At 36.5% G+C, this 20,814-nt stretch overlaps 1 protein-coding gene across 2 annotated transcripts in view; it reads left to right on the top strand.

Moving 5' to 3' along the window:
• Window positions 1-20,814, top strand: part of Ptn (pleiotrophin) — a 98,243-nt gene that overhangs the window by 57,190 nt on the left and 20,239 nt on the right. For both annotated transcript variants that reach the window (XM_026398569.2, XM_026398572.2), the window contains exons 2-3: window positions 17,721-17,836; window positions 18,894-19,067. In XM_026398569.2, coding sequence (XP_026254354.1) covers window positions 17,722-17,836; window positions 18,894-19,067 — 289 coding nt within the window. In that variant the 5' untranslated portion in view covers window position 17,721. The remainder of the gene's footprint in view (window positions 1-17,720; window positions 17,837-18,893; window positions 19,068-20,814) is intronic.

Here is a 20,814-nt window from a genome sequence, read left to right on the forward strand (position 1 = left end):
TAAAAAATATTTTTTAATCATTTATAAATAGTTAAAATATGTCTGTTTTAGGTAGCATACGTTTGAATATTGCTTGACAACTGGCTTTCTGATGGATTTATTCAGTCAGTTTATATTCAGTGCAATTAATCATACGTTTAAGGTTAATCATTCTTTTATATTTTTTATTTAGTTTGCTTTAAATATTCAATTTATTGTGCCTGCTTTAAGTAGTCACCTATTTAAAAATTAACAAAAAGCATCTTATATTTGTGCAATGTATTTTTCCTTATTTGTGCCTTTAATTAATTCTATTCTGTAGATCTGAACTTTCATATATCCATAAGACAAGTGGACAAGTTGGGCATGGTGGCACACTTAAGCCTGTAATCACAGTAACTCAGGAGGTTGAGGAAGGAGTATCACAAGTTTAAACTCAGCCTCAGCAACTTAATGAGGCCTTGTCTCAACATAAAAAATTAAACGTGCTGGGGATATGGCTCAGTGGAGGGTAAGTGTCCCTGTGTTCAATCTCCAGTATCAAGAAAAAAAAAAAAGACACATGGACATATATGTTTATATGTTACATGTATGTGTAATACATATAAAGCAAGACTGTAGTCAAATACAGTATGTAATATTTCCAGTTAGTCTGAAGAACTTCAGTTAAAATATATTGCATAAAGAATTTACTGGCATCAAATTCTTTCAGGTTTTTAAAAATATATCATAAATTTTCAAAAAATATGAATTCTATTTTGCTGTTTTTCTTTTATCTGTTGCTGTTCCAATCTCTCTCAACTTCCATTATTTTACTTAGAGACAAACAGTCATCCTCACAGTTGTTCCACCCTAAGAAGTATAACTTCTTCCTTGAGTGCTTTTAAGGTTGTTTTGTTGTTTTTCGCTTTGTTTTAGTTTTTAACAGTTTGAATATGAAGTGTCTATTTCAGATTTTCTTTGTATTTACCGTACTTGGGAGTTGCTAAATTTCTTGGTCTTTCAGGTTGGTGCTTTGATGAATTTTAAAAGTGTTCAACTACTATCTTTAAATACTTCTGGTGGCACATGCTCTCTCGTCTCTATTTCTAGAACTCCTAACTGGAGTATATGAGACTTAATACTTCCCCATCGTTCGCTGAAGTTTTATTCATTTTTTTAAAGTAATAGTTTATCTTAGATTGTCTCTATTGAACTACATTTAATGTTTTAACCCTCTTGTGATGCATATATTCATCTACTAGTCTCATCCAGTAAACATTTCATGTGCATTTTTTTATTCCCCCTTTTCTGACTACATTTGTTATTGCAGGGCTTCTGTCTTCTCACAAGAATGGCTGTATATATTTGTCATATCCACAGCATTCTTGTTAGCTACTTCCAACATTATTGACCTTAATATTTTTTGGTCAACCATGGTATCTCTGGATTATTGTCCTATTTTATAGTTTTTCAGTGTCTACTCTTTTAAAGCTTTATTTAGTTTAATCATCAAACTTCACATATTTGATCTGTTTATTTGATGACTATTTATTTATGAATATACTTATGAAATTCCAAAATCAAGATAATGAATATGTCCATCAGCTCCAAATGTTTCCTATGCTCTTTTCTATTCTTTATCTTACCTACCACCCCACTCCCCCAAACTTCGTATCTGTGTAACTACTGATTTTCAAATTCATACATGTTGCATGTATCAAGAATCTTTTTTTTTTTTTTTTTGCTTAGGATAACATGGATATAGTACAAGTTATTTATCAGTTCACCTGTTGGTGGGCATTTTGATGATTTCCAGTGTGGGCTACTATAGGAAGTAAAGTAAGCTGCTATGAACATTTGTGTACAAGGCTTAATGTGGACCTAAATTTTTTCTTTCTTTTTTTTTTTTGTGTGGAAAAATACCAAGTTAGTAGAGTGGTTGAGTTGCACAGTAGATGTATTTTTTTAATTCTAAGGAAATTGCCAAATGTTTTGAAAGGGGTTGCAATTGTCTAATAGGCCCACCACCAGAGTTGGATTGTGAAAGTTAATTTACATCTTTGTCAACAGTCTTTAAATTGCATTCAGTTAAGTGGGCTGTTTAGTGGTATTACAGTGAGTTTTCCTAATGCTGTTGACTAAACAAATATTTTCATGTTAGTTGGTATATGTACTGTGGATCTTCTTTAATAGTTTTCAGTTCATTTACCCATTATATATATGTATATATCTACATATATGTGTATATCTCTATATATCTACATATATAATATATACCAATTATATATATAAATCATATTTATATGTGATATATATATATATATATGTATATATAATATTTGTATACTGATCTTATATCCTGCAACATTACTAATTTAGTAATGTTAGTGTACACTAAGCCTTGTACACAAATGTTCATAGCAGCTTACTTTACTTCCTGTAGTAACCCAAACTGGAAAGTAGCTTTAGCATTTGATCCCATTGGCTTGGAAATATAATTCTATTTCTTACAGGCTCTTTGGTAATTCTATATATCAAATTATGCAACCTGGTACAGTCTTTTAGATACAACCAAGTTGTATTGGGTAAGACTTTCTACAATTTATTTGCTGCTAAGAAAATAACTATGAAGCAAGTTCATTGTTTGTGTACCCTTTTACATTTCAGGAGGGAACTCTAAACACTACACTAGTATCATGCTCCAGTATCAAGCAACTTGCACCAGACTGGTGAAAAAGAAAATTTACACAAGTTACATAAAGCAACTCTGTTACTCGCAGATAGGCAGCAAAGGATAACAGAAACCTGGAATTCATGGTGAGCCAGTCTCATGAGGCTAATGAAAGCTGTTCAGGATCGAGTGTTATTGATATGTGCCCCACAGTGTAGTGCACCCTAGGGATCCTCGAAATCCACTCTGTGTTGGGTTTTATACACACAATAAGTAAATTGTCTAGTCTAACATGTTGCAGGACTTCCTTTCTGAGACAGGAGGGAATAGAACTTGGGCTGCTATTTCCAGTTTTTCATAATCTCAGGATATTATATTATCAGCACATTCTACAATTACTCTTGAACTATAAACAAGGAGGGCCGAGTTAGGTCTCCGAGGCCATTCAGGGACATATCCAATAAATAATTAGTCTCTTCTCTGCATCAACTTAATCGTTTTCATCAGACTAGTCAACAAATTAAGATCTCTTTTTAAAATTCTCAGTTTTCAGATGAGCACTTTGATTAGTTATTTGACTGTGGCAGATATAGACGAGCTTTGTCTCTGAGTTCACTCATACCGCCTTAAGAAATCTGCCTTACACTCATAACCAAGATCAACCAGATAATTTTTATTCTTCACCTTCCCTCAAGTACATGGAAATGTGGGACACTCTTTATTTGCTTAGTGGTATGCCAATGAACTTGAAAATCTGCATGCTGTTTTGTTAATTATGTTTTTAATTGTGTTATTCATTTGAACAAAGAAAGTCAACAGTTATTAAAAATGCTATCTGAACTCAGCAGTTAATGAAACCATTATTTTAAAGCAATATGAAAATATGGTAACAATCCTGATAGAAAAAGTTTTATTTGAAACTGAGATTTACATATTTTAAAATATGGTCTCAGGCTGTATGAGAATAGATTTGTATTTTCAGTAAACTTGGAGCATTTATCCATAACTAGTGAGTGCTAGAGATTCTTACTTTGAGAAACTGATTTGGTTTGCAATATAGAAGACTTTCTTTTGGTTTTTACTGCCAATATTTAAGACACGTCCTTTTAATCTCATAAAAGAGATTTTTCCAAGAATTTTATCATAAACACTTTTGATTTTCTTACATTTTTTTTTCCTCACACAAAAATATGGCATATACTGTTATTGTTTTAGTCTCCTTAAAGAGTTTGCCATCTGTAGAGTTCATTATATCATATATAATTCTCATCTGCATCTCCCTTATAATTTAGGATACTATCTTGCATACAGGAGGTGGTCACTAAATAATCACTAAAACTAATTATAATTTCAAAGTTCTACCCACTATGTACACCACATTAACTTCTTTTACTACCAAACCAAACTGACTTCAAATAGATCTCTTGATTTCTCACCTGAAACTGACTTATTTGATCCCCTTCACCTTTGGAATTACTTTCCATTCCAGATTTGCTAATTGTATTAGTTAACTTTTCATTGCTATGAGCAAAATACATGTCACAAACAATTTAGAGGAGGGAAAGTTTATTTTGGCTCCTGGTTCTGAGGTCTCAGTCTATGGGGGGCCAACTCAATTGTTCTGAGCCCAAGGAGAGGCGTGGTGGAAGGGCATGACAGAGGAACCAGGGTATCAAGATCCCCAAGGGCAGGCTCCCAGTGACCTCAGTGCCTCCAGCAATGCGTCACCTGCCTCACCATTCAAATCAGGATGGACAAATTAGGTTACAGCTCTCAAAATCTAATCATTGTACATCTGAATATTCCTGCATAAACATGGGAGCTTTTGGAAGACACCTCATATTCAAACCATAGCATTTATCATAATCTAAATCATCTTTAAATGTTGTCAGATCCCCCTCTTCATGAAGCTACCTCTGATATCCCTTCAGGGAGATGTATACTCTTTCACCTTCACCATCAGAACTCCAAGGGCTGCATTGAAGAAGCACTTACTATGTGCCTGACAAAACATCAGGCATTTTATATCTTCTATCTCATTTTATACCTTCTATCTCATTTTAATAATATAAATCATGAATATACATAATAAAACTCTATTTTCTATAAGTAGTGACATAATTTAGATATTAGATGTCCTGGAGAAGCTTATGTGTGAGACAATGCAAGAAAGTCTAGAGGTAAAATGACTGGCGTGAGAATTTTAACCTAATCATTGCATGAATCTCCTCATGGGAATTAACTGAGGTGTGCCTGTAGGCAGGTAGGTGTGGCTGGAGGAGGTGGGTCGCTGGGGGCATGCCTTTGGGATTTCTGTTGTTCCCTGGTGAGTGGAGTCTTTCTCTCTGCTTCCTGGTGTAATGTGCGGATCCATTTTCTTCCTCCACACTCTTCTGCCATGATGTTGTGTCTCGTGTTAATACCTAAGGAATAGAGTTGGCCATCTATGGACTGAGATCTCTGAAACAATGAGCCCCCAAATAAAATTTTCTTCCTCTAATTGTTCTTGTCAGTCTTTTGGTAACAGCAATGAAAAACCTGACAAAAACAGATGGGTTAATGATAATGGAAGAAATTGATTACTTTGTCCAGATCACAGATATAGTAAGTGATTAAGCCAATGCAGAGGAAATTGGACTGACTCCAAAATCTCATTATACTTCCGTTAGGCCTTGAGATTGGATAGATGAGTGATTTTTAAACCCATTATTATTTGACAAATAAAATCTTTCAAGGAAGTCAATGATTAAAATAGTTATAGAGGACCCGTTCTAACCAAAACTGAGATAAAGGTGGGGGAACTCTGAAGGGCACATGCCTCTCAATACACCTGCTAGGATCCTCCTAATGCTTTGCAGCAACCCGTGATGCCTCCCTTTGAAAACTCCTGTGCTCTAAAAAAAAGTTCTGCTTTAGCTCAACTTTGTTTTTCTAAGAGAAAATAAGAATTTGTTTTTCTGTGTATGTGAGTGTGACATTTTGGGGCCTTGGAGCTTGCTCTTGAATCCCAATTACAGTACTTTTATAATAAAAAATTAACCAACACTGAAATACTTAAACATCCACAGAACTGATGAACCAAAATAAGAGCAATATCAAAGCAGTAGCCAAAGTACAATGCAAAGGACATCTGGATGAACTATTCACATGGAGGCTGAGTCTTTGTGTGATGACTATGGTTCAGCCACCTTGATATGGTACATGGCCTTTTCTTCCCTCTACAATCTACCCTACCACTTCTCCAGTCTGCTTAGTGAATCTGTCTTTCTACTAAATTCCCTCAAAGCTTCAGGATTCACCCATTTCCTCTTTCTCCTTTCGAGATCTATCCCCTACTTCTGGCTACTGTCTATTCTGTAACCACAATTTGTCTCTGAATATTGCAGAACAGTCACCTCCACACATTGGCTTATGTGGTCTCCGCTGCCTGCAGTTTCCTTTCTTCCCTTCCTTCTTCACTTAGGTGTCAACATTGCTTTTTCTCTGTCACCTTCCATCCTACTGAACAAGATCACTTGGGCCTGTGTATTCAGATAAAATCGCATGTGTAATAATTTCACAATATTTACTGTAGTGTAACATCATATTTATTTATCTATTTTTCCCTAGATCATATTCATTTATCTATTTTAGTTCTCTGCATTTCATAAATAAGGTGGTAAAAACTGACTTAAATAAAAAACTCTTAGGGAGAGGGCTGTATCATACTGATTTCTCATATTCCCACTCCCCAACACAGGTCTAGCTCTTAGTAGTTTCTATAAAAATTTGTTTATGAAGGTCTAATCAAAATATCCTAAAATATACTTCTCCAGTGAGTGCCACCATGCCGTTAACATGGTTCAGTCTGAAAGTTGCCTATTTCTGTAAATTAAATGTGTGCCCTACTTTATTAGTCTAACTGATATGCACTTAGTTTAAGCTGGAACTTGGATTCCTTTCTGTGCTGTGTGTAGCTGCAACTGAAGTTCTACACTCATGTACTTGGCACTTTTTAAGGCTCGGTGTTTAAATAAGGCAGCACTAGAAGACCAAAATGATTATCACAAACATAATCTCTGCTTACATGTGACCATAGAAATTGAAGGCAATGGTCAAATCATTTGACAAAAGACCAATATAAAATGAGTGAGAGTTCAGAAGGAAAAGTATTCTATAAATAAAGAAAAATAAAATAGAAAGTACAAAATCCCCCATAAGAATACAATCCCTCAAATATAATATTGAAAACAGAAAACCACCATTTTTGGTACATTTTTAAAGCAGAATGATAAAGTAAAAATAGCATGTCTACCCAAGAGTTCTTTAGACTTTGTAACCTTAAAGTTAGGCTACTCCTAATAGTTCTTTGTATTTCATAAACAAGGTAGTAAAAACTGATTTAAATAAAAAATTAAAGTCCTTTAGTTTTTTAAAAAAAAGTCAGAATTAAGATATATTTTAGCTGCTATGGCAGATAATGCTCAGGGCTCAGCATAACCCCTGGGGTGTGTTTTTACATTTCTTTGTGCTTCCCCACCTGTCTTCAATGTGATCTCAACACCAGCCAGAGCTGCTGTTCTTCAGAAATCGGCCCTCTTGGGAGAGAGAGAGAGATAATTAGCCAGCAAAAATAAAGCTATAGTACAGACAACATTAATTCATGCTTATATGAAGACCCAAATGATGTGAATATACTTGGTATACAATCAGAGATATGAAAAATTGTGCTCTATATGTGTGCTATGAATTGCAATGCCTTCTGATGTCATGTATAACAAATTAGAATAAAAAATAAAAAAAAATAACTCCAGGTAAGGGGTCAGAGATGTTGGTGAGTGTTATTTTTAGATAGCTTGGTCAGTTACTTGAACCCAAGCTGGTTTTTTCTCTTCTATATTTATCTTATTCATTTATTTAACAAATACTTGACAACTATGCTGTCCTTTGAAGGACTCATTGATTACAAGAAAGTTGTATCTAAGTGAGTAAACACGTTTACTATTACATGTACACATATTAAACAGTCACACATGCGTACATACTTGTATTATCCAAAGGCTTTGATCTTCCTCAGAGGCTGTTTGGAATGTCAGCCACTCTGATATCTAGAACTTCAAAAGCCCATTGCTGGGATGGCTGAGAGCTATTCCTAAGATGAGAATTTGTGATCTGACTATGGTATGGGAACCAAACACCCGTCAATCAGCTAGGGAAGAATTTTAGTTGTGTTTTGAGTATCTGCCTCACAAAACAGCTTTGTTATTTTCTACATTTTGTTTATCACGATTCTAATGTCTGATTTTGTTTTATATTGTTTGATTTTGCTTTTCATTCGATGTTTTGAAAAGAAGTAACTGTAGGAAAGAGATAATTGCTAGTATTGATAATAAAAGAAGAGAAAATGAAGGGGTCCAAAGGCATGATGGCTAGCAGACATGAAGGTCTAGACAGCTGGGGTCATTTTCTTTTCCGTTTCGCATGCTATCTGCTATGGAATCAATAACATGAGTCTCATGTGTTTGGGAGATGCAAATGAGAACAGTCTATGGAAGAATGGATATAGCACAGTGCACTCTGAAGGTACAAAGATATCATTACCCCAGCAAAGTCTTCATTGAGGGTAAAATAAACTTCTGAGGCCATCAAGTTTGACCAGGTAGAAGGATTTGAGGAAGAACTTCCAATCACACAGGACAGCAGGTGCAAGGACTAGTTGATTAAAACACTGCTTCTGGGTTCAAAGAAGAGTAAGCACTTCTTTCTGGCCAAAGATGTATAGAGCAGGTGTAGGGAGAGAGGGGACGAAGGGGAAGGGTGCCTGTGAGAGAGAAAGGTCTGAGCTAGTCTAGACAGCGAGGCTTCAGGGGAGTACAGGTTAGAAGGAGAGAAGAAAGGCAGCAGGAGTGTGTCCAGGGACAGGACCATGGCGTGGTGAGGGGGAGACCTGCGTTGCCAGGTTTGCCCAGGAACATTCAGCATTGGCCTTCAATGATGGGATGGCATCTACGCAGATGGTGAGTTTGTTGCTTTAGTACAGTTAAAGGTGCAGAGGCAAGAGGGCTGCTGTGGAAGTTAGGAAAGGAAACAGAGGAAAGAAAGATGGGTCAGCCCCGTGCCAGGCACTGTCTTGCCTATTTTTTATGCAGAGTCTTTAATCCTAAAATATTGTGAGGAAGATATTATACCTATGTCTACAACTAAGGGAAATACATTTTAGAGAAAGGAAATGTATTGCTTCCCATTACCCAGCCAGGGTGGGATTCTAACCCAGGTCTGCTTTATTCCCCAACTCTTACTTCTTCCTCTTACAAATTGCAGCAGATAGAGTATTAAAAGAATGACAAGGAAACTAGAAAACTCTAGAATTCCCAAAGTCAATCTCCAGGTTCTTATGATTATAACCAGTTCAAGCACCAAGGGAATCATACACAACCCAAGTCCATTTTTAACTCATTTGCACTGCCAAGTAATGGCACAAACACCCACAGTTATCTTATAAAGGGAAAGCCCGATACATTTCCTCTGAATACTTGTTTTAGTTGATGTATTTTTTTCCTTCCTCCTTCCTGCGTGCTTCTATGTATTTAGAGTTCAGTTAGAAGTAGAAAGCAATTTTCAAGAAGCTTATGCATCTTTGTACAGATTAATAGGGGGCAGAGGTGAAAGGGTTCCTCTTCAAAATGAATTTCCTGCTCTATTATTAAGTCAGAAAATGTAAGAGATGAATATTCTGGTATGTTGCATCTAAATAAATAATGGTCATCATTATATTTCTTGGAAAAGGTAAACATTACTTAAAATTGATTTGTTTAGTTGATATTAACTTTGAAATTATGATATTAGGTATTAACTAGATTGTGAGCTGGTAGGACTTCAGGTTTCAATGGGTTGAATCCTGTGGTCCAAGAGGAAGGATAAATTGATTTGTTAAACCTAGGAAGATTAAATGGATATAAAGATCACAGTAGTATGGGGAGAACGAGGCCAGTTAAGAGCACAAATGGCAAATTATTGAATTCTAGGGGAATTATAAATGTTTGGAGGAAAAAACACGATAATCCAGCCTCAGAAGAGAAGGGAGAAGACGAAAAAGTGATAATTTGGTTCCATAATGCAAAATATTAATCAGTAAGAAATACTCTCCTCCACTGGCTCTTTCTTAGTCATATGTTCAAAGCCCTGAAAGCCACCCCATCAGTCATCTTTCTACAGTCACCCTTCATCAATCATCTTTTAGATTTTTTTCCCCAAATTTATCACCATCGTCAATTATTTTAATTTTGAATTTGTTTACTTGCTACTTGTTCCTTTGTGAACTTTTAGCTTGTATGGCGAGGTTAGAAATCTCATCATCTTGATTGACTCATCTCCAATCTCAAAGTTTTTAAGTAATGAAGTAGATGGATACATTCTCAACGATGATTCAATTATCAGTTAATATCAACCTAAGTCAGTATATGCAAAGAACTAAAAATGAGTCCTGCAATAGAGCATATAAATATATTTGTTAACTAAATAAATACATTTCCAACTGATAAATCAATATAAGTAGCTCTTAAACTAAATTAAAATTATTACTAAGTAAGGAAATATAGGAATTGGATTATTTGACTAAAATAAACAGGAAATGATTAATAGTTTATACTCCCTAATTTCTGTCTATAAATGTTTTCAATAACATTATGCAAAAGCTGGTGAAATTCTATCTTTGGCCTTAACTGTATCCCTGCTTTAAATTACTTTTTAACAAACAGAGGGAAATACAAATTAGTTGCCTTTTCCTTCTTCTTCCTGATTTTCTTTCTGTACTTTTTAATCACAGCATAATAAACTGTAATTGGCTATTTTGCTTTTTGCACTGTAAACTTTATTGAAGCGAAAGCTTCACAAGGACAAGACAAAATGCATATTTCGGCATTTGTCACTAGTGTATCATGAGAATATCAATCCATGGCTGGCACAGGGTGGGTGCCCTCCAAAAGTTTAGCGAAATAATGTGTTAATTTGGGGAAGAAGGAGATCTGAGGATGTTTTGGGGATCTTCCTGAATCCTCATATGAAAATAGAGGGAGCAAGTTGATAGACGGTAGAACCAAAGCCATTGAGAGATTTAAAGCAAAACTGGGGACAGATTATTTCCCACAAATATGAAAATAAAAGTGGGTGAGAGCAAATCGCTAATAGCCTCAACACCTTCAGGCTACTGGTGTCTGAGAGGAAGCTGATCAGGGAGAATTCCCAACCCTCCCCACACATCCACAAATCATGATGAGCCAATTTGAGAATAAAAGCTAACCTACCAGGACTCCCTTTCAGGTCAGGACCTGACAGTGAGGATAAACAGCTGGGAATAAAACTGAAATTGATCAGAAGAGCACCAGAGAAATAAAGCAAAGCCCAGAGAAAAAGTCTGTAGAAGAAAATTGAACCAGAACACCTCAGAAAGATAGCCATTATGTTTTAATCATAATCTTGAGGAGAAAGAGGGAGGAATCCTGTGAAATTAGAACAGCTATCTCCATGTAAATATGAACAAGAGATACATATTGAAATAAAATTGCATTCAATGTGACCATTAAAAAGAGAATACAGAGCATGAGGACTGAACTAATAACCCTACAGGCAACAAAAGCATATTTGTGTGAGCATATTTGAATATGCTCAAGAAACAGAAAAAAAAGAACTCTGACATGTATTATTATTGTTTAGTTGTAATGTACCCTGAAAGCTCATGAGTGAGACAATGCAAGAAAGTTTGGAGGAGAAACATTTGGTTGTAAGAATCTTAACCCAATCAGTGAATTAATTTCTGTTGCATTTAATAGGCTGTGGCTGGAGGGGATGGGAATTAAGGCGTGGCTATGGGGTACATATTTTGTATCTGGAGACTGGAGTCTCTCTCTGTTTAATTACCACGATGTGAGTTGCTTCCTTCTGCCGCACTCTCCCACCATGACCTTTAGCCTCACCTTGAGCCCCAAAGAATGGAGCCAGCCTTCTAGGGACTAAGACCTTTGAAACCGTGAGCCCTAAAATACATTTTTCCTCCTCTATAGTTGTTCTGGTCAGATCCTTTAGTCACAGCAGTGAAAAAGCTGACTAAAATACATATTGTTGCAAAATGAGCTAGAAAATGTTAAGGAAGCAATTCAAATTGCTAAAGAACACCACATCCTCCTCATCAGGAAAACTCAGAAATAGGGTGGCAAAACTCAAGAATTAGAAACAAAAGTGAAATATTTTAGAAATGAATGCTAAACTAGAAGGAACACAAGATTGAGCAAACACAAGTCATATCAATATAAGTTGAAGATAAAACAAGTAATTTTCTTTTAAATTAAAAAATATGGAAAGGATTTGAGAGAAGTCATAAATGCTCAAAATAGACAAAGAAATTTGGCCCATAATTATCTGAGAATCTCAGCCCAAAATAAACACCACTAAGCCATATGTTTGAAAAATTTTTGCACTTTAAATTATTATTAGACTTTTCAACAGACATATTTTATGATGAAAGAAAATGGGTGAACATATTTTAGACCCTTAAAGGAAGAAGCCATGAACCATGGAGGTTACATTCAACAAATGTCACTCTTACAGATGAAAGGGCCAATTTGTTATCAATATTCGATAAATTGAATACTATTCCTACAAGCTTTTCTATAAAAATCTACTGCAGAATGAGATTTGGATTGCCATGATAGGCACCGATATAAAAACTAGTGGTCGACATAAACATATAGCTGTTTTTATAACTAAAATAATGAGAATTCAAAAAGATGACATTGCAGGTCATGAATAAAACGTCTGAAGACAGATTATGAAGCAACTGCAAAAATTTGGGCTAAAAGAAGATGGTATATGCAAAAAGAATTTAACTGCTTTTAGGATTCATAACTGGTATTTTAATATTAATATATATGAGTTTATTTATGTAATGTAGGACAAATAAAAATATTAATTTTGTGATAGTTAATTATGTCATTTTCTATGTCCAACATCCTTATCCAGATTTGGGCTTGAAACATCATTTATTATCAAAACAAAAAGAATCCATGTGTGAGTTACTGATTTCAGATCTGAGGCAAGATAGACCAGGGACATGTTAGCCTACCTGAGCAAGGACCTTATCCAAGATTGCAAAGGTTATGTCCAAAGAATTGAAGAGTGAACTTAGGAGAATCACACTGGCCAAAGATGGCACAGTTAGAGCTTCAATAAAGATTAAGAAATGTGCTGTCTTAAAACCCCTAAAATATGAATACATTCATCAATTTATAAGATTAAAGAGGGAAAGTAATTGGCCACATTTTAATAATAATAGGAAACAAATGCATAATCTTGAAAACTAGGTGATTAAAAGGAAAGAATACAGCATTTATCCAGCATTTCTTGACAAAATGTAAACTGTATAGCAAACTATTAGACAAAGGAAAACATTTCTTTATGGAATTATCTCACATAATAAATGAAAATAAAAAGGTAGAATTAGGATCTCACCATTTGGCAAGCTCCATCAGTACCCATCAAACACCAATGGCTGCAAACATCACAGAAGAGCAAGAGCAAAATATCATGCAGCTCCTGGTCAAAGGACAGGACACCACTTATAGTCTTGACACAGAAAGAGCGTCTGAGTCTGACCTGAGTCTCTGCATCTAGCTGCCAATCTGAGGCTAAACACAAGAGGGTTGCAGTCCAAATTTGCAGTCATCAAAAAGTAATACTATTGATTAGATGGCCCAGGTTTTGCAAAAAATAAAAAGCAAGAAATAGAACGCAATGGAGGGCCATCCTATTTGCTAAAAGCAAATTAAAATACATGTTAAAGTTAGGCAAATCTAGGGAAGGACACTGAGATAAAGCCCTTGAGTAACACTAGGATCTAATTACGATTTAAGTTACTTTTAGAGGAATGTGGCTGGGATGGTGATGAGGAACACCTACACCCTTCTGATGTCACTTTTGCTGTGATACTGCATGAGCACTGTTGTTGTAAACTCACTTTCTTAAGTGCATTCCACATCTTGTGGCATCAACAAAGGCCAGAGACATTTCAGCATGAAGGCTCACTCCTCCATTGAATGCAGAGATATTTTCCACCAGCAGAGCATCAACTAAACCCTAGAGCTGGTCTTCAGTACTTTTATTAAAAAGAAGAGGAAGAATGTTTTTAACACCTGGGGAGGACGTAAAAGTATACTTGTAAGGAGAGAAGCTTTTTCATGTTTCACACGAGCTTAAGTACATCAACATATTTCCTAGCTCTCAACACAGGACCTCTGGACTCAAAAGAAATACCATGGGTGAAGATCTGTGAGTTTGTATTATGCATTAAGAGTAAAGGCAAGATGAATTTGTGCCCTGATAAAGGTGAACAACCCCTTAGTTGGCCTTAATTAAATGATGTCTCTCTCCGTTTCTTTTTTGTTTTGTTTTGCATTTGGATAATACTAGATAATGTAAAGTGTATGCTTGTTTTTTCATTTTCTTTCTTTCTTCTCTCTCCTCCTTTTCTTCCTCTTCTCCTTTTTTCTTCTATAACAAACATTTAAGTAAAGAAGATGTAAGGGCAAACCAATTTTGCTCATCAACTAATAATATATTTCTTCATATTTGGAATCATCTCTATGTCTACGTCTTGCTATCATTATGACAATCCTCATTAGCAGTTATACTACTGTCCTACATGGTATGTCCACTTCACAGATATGAAGAATAACTCCATTCGTTAGGGTTTTCCAAGATACTCCCCCAAAGTAAAGGGTGGTGTTGAGGTTTTAGCCAAAACTTCTGCCTTGAAATCCCATATTAATCCATTCCAACAGATCCCAGGGGATAGTTCCCACCATCCCTGCCTTGAGTTTACAGCAGATGTCACAATCTTAAAAATTCTAGATCCCACTACAATGCTTTAGGAAAGGTGAGCTCTTTTCTCCTAATCAGCTATTTCTCAAGAGAAGAGATTGGCTCTTAAGAAGTGAGCAGTGTCCCCTAGGGTTAGTTTCCTGAAGACGAATCCTTGAGTTTCAGACTTCATTGAGATAACAATAACTTCCGGACACCACCATTCTTCTATGGCAATGTTCAACTCAGTTGTTAAACTGTAGGAAATTACATCTTTTGGGGCAAGTGCAAGAAAGAAGGCTGTAAAAGGAGGAGGTGAGAAATAAGTAAATAAGCCTCATTCTCCCACTGTTTTTCCTCAATATGAAAAAACAAATGTCAGTTTGTTAAGCACAAAGTTTATGCTACTAGGCTCATTTGGCACCTCAACACCACCCTTTACTTTTGGGGAGTATCTTGGAAAAATCCCAACCAATGGAAAATCCCAACCTTTGCTGGGGAACAGGCAGGGTTAAACTCTACACCTTCACCTGGTGCTTAGGACAAATGAACAATCAACTATGCAAATACCACAAGGAAGGGGAACTATTTATCTGCACATATACTGATTGCTCAAGTATTTACTAGGACAGGGAGGCACCAGCAGGCTAATTGGGTATTGTTGAGGCACATTTGATGTCTGGGATAATTTTAATAATCCCATTTCCAAACCTCTTGCTCTTTTCTTTTAAATAACTTTTATTCCTTTTTATCTACCCAGAAAATCTAAGTTCTCAAGATACAGACTTAAGTAGCATGAGGGGCAAAGGAGGAGGAAAAGGAAGGGAGGATGCAAAGAAGAAACAGAAGCCTGGGCTGCACACGTCTGGCCAGGCAGCTCACGGCAAACGTGGGCTTGTGCGCAGTTTTCCCTTAGAATATTTAAGGGCTGAAATTCGCAACTGACCCACTCCTTAAAATTCTAAATTGCTCTGAATCAATATCAGAAGCAGGCAGAGCACATTTCCTTGGACCATCTCTCCAACTCTCATCCCAGTTCCCATCCCCCCTTCTTTCTACTCAATTCATAGTTCAGTTATGAGCATTCATTTAGTGGATCACTTTGGGACTCAAAAATTCACATGAAAAGGAAATTCTTGGTCTGCGTGGCTTTTTATCCTCTTCTCAATAAGTGAATGTAACTTGCTTAAGAGATCTTGAAAATAACGTTGAAAGTAAGAGGTTTGCAATGTAAAACCAGAAATGCTGAGGTTTGAGTTTGTGTACGACAGCTCCTTTGTTTCCACAGCTCTGGTGTAAGTGTGTGCGTGTGTGTACGTGTGTATGCATGTTATTGTGCTATTTGTGGAAGGTGGAGTTTGCTCCACTTCTGCCAAGTGACCATGGTTCCCTGGAGGACTCCAAGGTGCTTCTCACCCCTCTTCCTGTACATGTGCTACCAGAGTAGGGTGGATCGTCCCATTCCTTGGTCAGAAATTTTCCTTAGGAGCTGTATGTTCTCAGTGGGAATTTCCAAATTCTCGTAGTAATCTAATTCACAATAGGCTAAACACTTCAGGTGTTCCTAGGTAATTGCTAAACATGAAGGAAAATCCATGGGGTGTTTTGGAAAGAAATTCATTAAAATTTAAAAGTTCAAAGCTGAAAAGTTGGTTGAGTTTTAAGAAAAGTCAAATGAAAAGGTGACAAAAACTCAAATGAACAGTTTTTCTTGCCAAAGTGGTTAGTCACCGAAAGAAGGCTCTCAATCAGCCTTAGGAGAAAGTTGGAAGACATCCATTTTGGTTCACTTTACAACTAATAATTTTAAATGCTAAGTGAATGTTATGAAAATTGTCATCATAGAGATGCCCAGGGTACTCAACTGTGAGAACTCTTACAAGACTTGGAAACCAGCAAATCTCGATTGGCTTCTTATGTTATTCATGTCCCTTGAAAAGCACAGGGGAAAAAAAAAAAAAAACCCTCGGAATCAATCAGAACCTTCCTGTGTGACCATTATTTGGGCACAATCATAAAAATTTAGTATTAGGAAGAATGAAACATCCAATATTAGAGTGTAGAAAGTGATGGAGATGGTTGGTGAATAGTTCGCCAGGGTAGGTGACTCAATGAAATGACAAAATGACCAAAACATTAATTTTAATTCTGAAGTGAAATGAACCTTATTCATACAATGGATCCCAAGTGATTGGTTGAAAAATAAAGACTAATAAGAGACAGCATATCCCATGTCCCTGAAGTAGGGACAAATTCACCAAAAATGGTATCATTTCATAGATATTTTTGAATGAGAATAAAGTGGTCTCAATATTTTATATATATGAAAGGTTTTATTTGGATTAGAGTGTAAAAACAGCTAAAGTCATCTATTGCCACATTTGGAATAAGAAGTGCTCCGAGCTAATGACCATAGACATTGGATCCGCTGGGTGGCCCGGGCCTTCCACTGAGACTTCTTTCAGGGGTGTATTGGCGATGTGACCTATATCTATATGATACCAGTTTGTCACAAGTGGCTTCAAGATCTAGAGGGTCTTTCTAATGTTATCTGGGGATTTTGATTCAAGTCAAATGTGGAGAAGAATTTCAATTATGAGTGAATATAATGACACCTCTCTGCATCCTAGAATTTAGAGACTCTTGAGAACATAAGTTCAGAGCTGGTGCTGCCTGTGTCACAGGTGTGCTAGTTTTACTTCCGTGCTCCAATCTGTGGTCGATGAATGAATACCGGAATAATGATGAGTGAAAAGATCCCGGAAAGCAATAAAACTATCAAAGCCATTAGTTATTAGCAATGCATCTAAAGAGAAGAAGTAGACATAGACTTGTATGGGACAATCTTTCATTATTCAAATGAGCCCTGTGAACTACAATGCCCTGGTTGTTTCTAGGAATTATCAGGAATTCTGAAGATGGTTGTAGCTGTGGATGTTACCAAGTGATGCTATCAGCAAAATTTGCTATAGGAGTCTGCTAAAATACATGTCTTCAAAATTCTTTCACTTCCATAATTCCTGGAATTATGTGGAAAACTTGCATTTGATCTGTAAATACTTGACTGGTCACAGAAGATCATGTATTTCGGCAGCTACTGGGGAGAGGAGATAAAATTCTGCTTATAATAGTTGACATGCATCTTTCTGAAAGCCAACATTCCACAAATGTAAAGTGGAGCCCTTCCTTCATGAAGGGGTTCGACGTCTCTCTGTCTGAGGTTGACATCTCTGTTTCTTCTTTCTCTCGTTATTCCTAGAATGCAGTCCCAACAGTACCAGCAGCAGCGTCGAAAATTTGCAGCTGTCTTCTTGGCATTCATTTTCATTTTGGCCGCTGTGGACACTGCTGAGGCAGGGAAGAAGGAGAAACCAGGTAAGCAGCAGAGTTAGGATGGGATGCCTCATTGATTAATAGCCATCGAACCCAGCTCCCCACCTTTGCTCCCAGCTCCCTTGCCTTTAATCCCTCCTCCCCCCCCTTTTTTTCTTTCTTTCTTCTAATTATTTAGAAGCAGCAGAGACATCTCCCTTATTTTTTCCTCACTGTAGGTTCTGGAATATGATCCTATTAGGGGGTCCCTGTATAGAACATTGACTATTAATCAGGTGCTTTTATAAAAGAAGAGATTCTTATAATAATTCTTATAAAGAATGTGAGGAGACACTGTGTTAGAAATAACAGCTCTTAGTCATTTAAATATGTCATCTCTCTTCCCCAAATAATGTCACACAAGGATGTTTGTTTCAATCTTAAATTTACAAAGAAGGAAACTGAAGCCTATGTAGCACCTTCCCTGTGTCGCTCCCAGAGTCAGAACAGGCTGTGGAGTGGGGAGTCTGCTTATGTCTGTGTTATGTCTGTTATTCCATCCACAAGGCAGAAAGGGATGTCCACCTGCAGTGAAATAGATGATCTAATAACTGTTGGTTCTAATAGAATGTTTTCTCTTTCGGCCTAATTTTTTCTGAACATCTAATTTTTAAAAAATACTTTTTTAGTTATATTTGGAACACAATACCTTTATTTTATTTGTTTATTTTTTATATGGTGCTGAGGATCGAACCCAGCATCTTGCATGTGCTAGGTGAGCGCTCTACCGCTGAGTCACAACCCCAGCCCTTGAACATCTGATTTTTTTTTAATAGAAATATTTGTTGGTAGAAAGAGATGTCAGTAAGTCACTTAGTTTAACACATATAGGTGTTAAACTAGTAGTAGTTCTAGCTCTTCCTTCAGTTTTATTTCTCTCTTTGCTTGATTACTCATTGATTCGATCAGGTGACTGACATCTGTCACATTCCTCCTGTTTACTGGACAGAAGATAGAGGTAAACAGCTCTCTACAGTTAAGGCTCTCAGGATGAACCTAGTTTTATCTAGGAGATAAACAGTTTTCTGAATGTTGGTTATTTTTGGTTCTTTACTTCCAGAAAAAAAAGTGAAGAAGTCTGACTGTGGAGAATGGCAGTGGAGCGTGTGTGTGCCCACCAGCGGGGATTGCGGGCTGGGCACCCGGGAGGGCACCCGCACTGGAGCCGAGTGCAAGCAGACCATGAAGACCCAGAGATGTAAGATCCCCTGCAACTGGAAAAAGCAATTTGGAGGTAAGACTCTTTCTACTGTGCTACGGCTTTAGTCTATTCTGAGATAATCCTGGTGTATTTCCATCAAATGTCTTTTTTTGAGTTTGGGTACTATTTCTTTCTAAAAACGTTTATTTTATCAGCTGCAAGATGACCACACATCTTGTCTAACCCCAGGATTTCTCAGCTTCTGCACCAGTGAGACACTCTGGTCCAGGTGATCTCTTGTTGTCTTATGCAGGATATGTCCTGTGCTTACGGGTTTCCAGTGACACTTCCCCCCCAACAGATGAGTAAACAAAAAATATCTCCAGGTATTAATGGCCAAATTTGAACTAACTTCTTTTTCAAGTTCCCTCTTTCAAGTTCCTTTAATTTTCTTTCCCCATTTTATTAACTTCCTTTTCCTTATGTCCCTCTGTTACACTTAAGCCCTCTCTCTTTGAATTCCTCTCCTCCCTTCACATAAGTTTATAGATTCACTTATTGATCAAACAGGGGCTGGTCATGGCCAATTTTTATAGATTTTTTTCCTCTCACTGACTGCCCAGCCTCATGTGGATCTGATCTGTATATCTGAGGCAGATTCTCTCAACACTTTCAACTTCAACCCAGTATTGAACCCCAGATGCTTTGTCTTTTGTGGCCATTGTGGGACCTAATACCCCCAATGTAATACCTGTGTGATGGAGAAATGCAATGTACACTGGTCTATTGGCAAGTTGAAGAAGGCCAATGCATGTTTCTTTCTCTCTGTAACCTTTGGGGTACATTTTTTCCAAGTTCTGGGGACTGAACTCAGGGCCTCACGCATGCTAGGTAAACACTGTACACTGAACTACTTCCCAAGTCCTTGGGGTACATTTTTGAATGACGAGGAGCTCAGTAAAGGCACACTGGGTTCTGGTTCAGATACATTTTAGTTTTGCCTATGGAAACCTTAAAATTCCATCTATGAAAAGTTTAACATCTTTAAGAATTGGCATATATATATATATATATATATACATTGACATATTATATATATAATGTTTACAGATATATACACACACAAATATATATATATATATATATATATATATATATAAACAGGAAAAATATGAAGAAAGTACTAGTAAAAAAGTGAGCAAAACACATTAGCAGACATTTTAACAAAGATAATACATAGGTGGCCAATAAGCACCTGAAAAGATATTCGACTGTTTTTCTCCACCAGAGAACTGGGAATTGAAACCATAACGAAATATCACTACACACATGTCAGAGTGGCTACACAGAGCAGCTACACAGACAAACATAGTGGTAAAAATACTAAATGCTCGTGAGGGTGCAGAGAACCTAGATCACTTGTAGTGCTAGAGGAAATACAAAATTATTCAACTGCACTTGAAAGGATTGTGATGCTTTTCTCTTAAAAAACTGAACATGGATTTACCATGCAATCTATCAGTTTCTTGGTCATTATCCCAGAAAAATGAAAACTTCTCTTTCTACTAAAATATGAAAGTTTATAGTACTTTTATTTGTAATAGCTAAAAAGTAGAGAAAGAAAAATAAACAGATATCTTTCAACTGGTGAATGATTGGCCTAAATGTGGTATAACCATACCACGGAAGGCTAGTCAGCAATAATAAATGCAGTCTATTGACACATACAACTTTGGTGGATTTCCAAGAAATTATGCTAAGTAAAAACAAGACGATTTGAAAAGGTCAGAGACTGTTTAATTTCACTTACATAACATTCTTAAGATGACAGAATTAAAGA

This window comes from Urocitellus parryii, chromosome 3 (genome assembly GCF_045843805.1).
Source record: "Urocitellus parryii isolate mUroPar1 chromosome 3, mUroPar1.hap1, whole genome shotgun sequence".
In the NCBI taxonomy this organism is placed as follows: domain Eukaryota; kingdom Metazoa; phylum Chordata; class Mammalia; order Rodentia; family Sciuridae; genus Urocitellus; species Urocitellus parryii.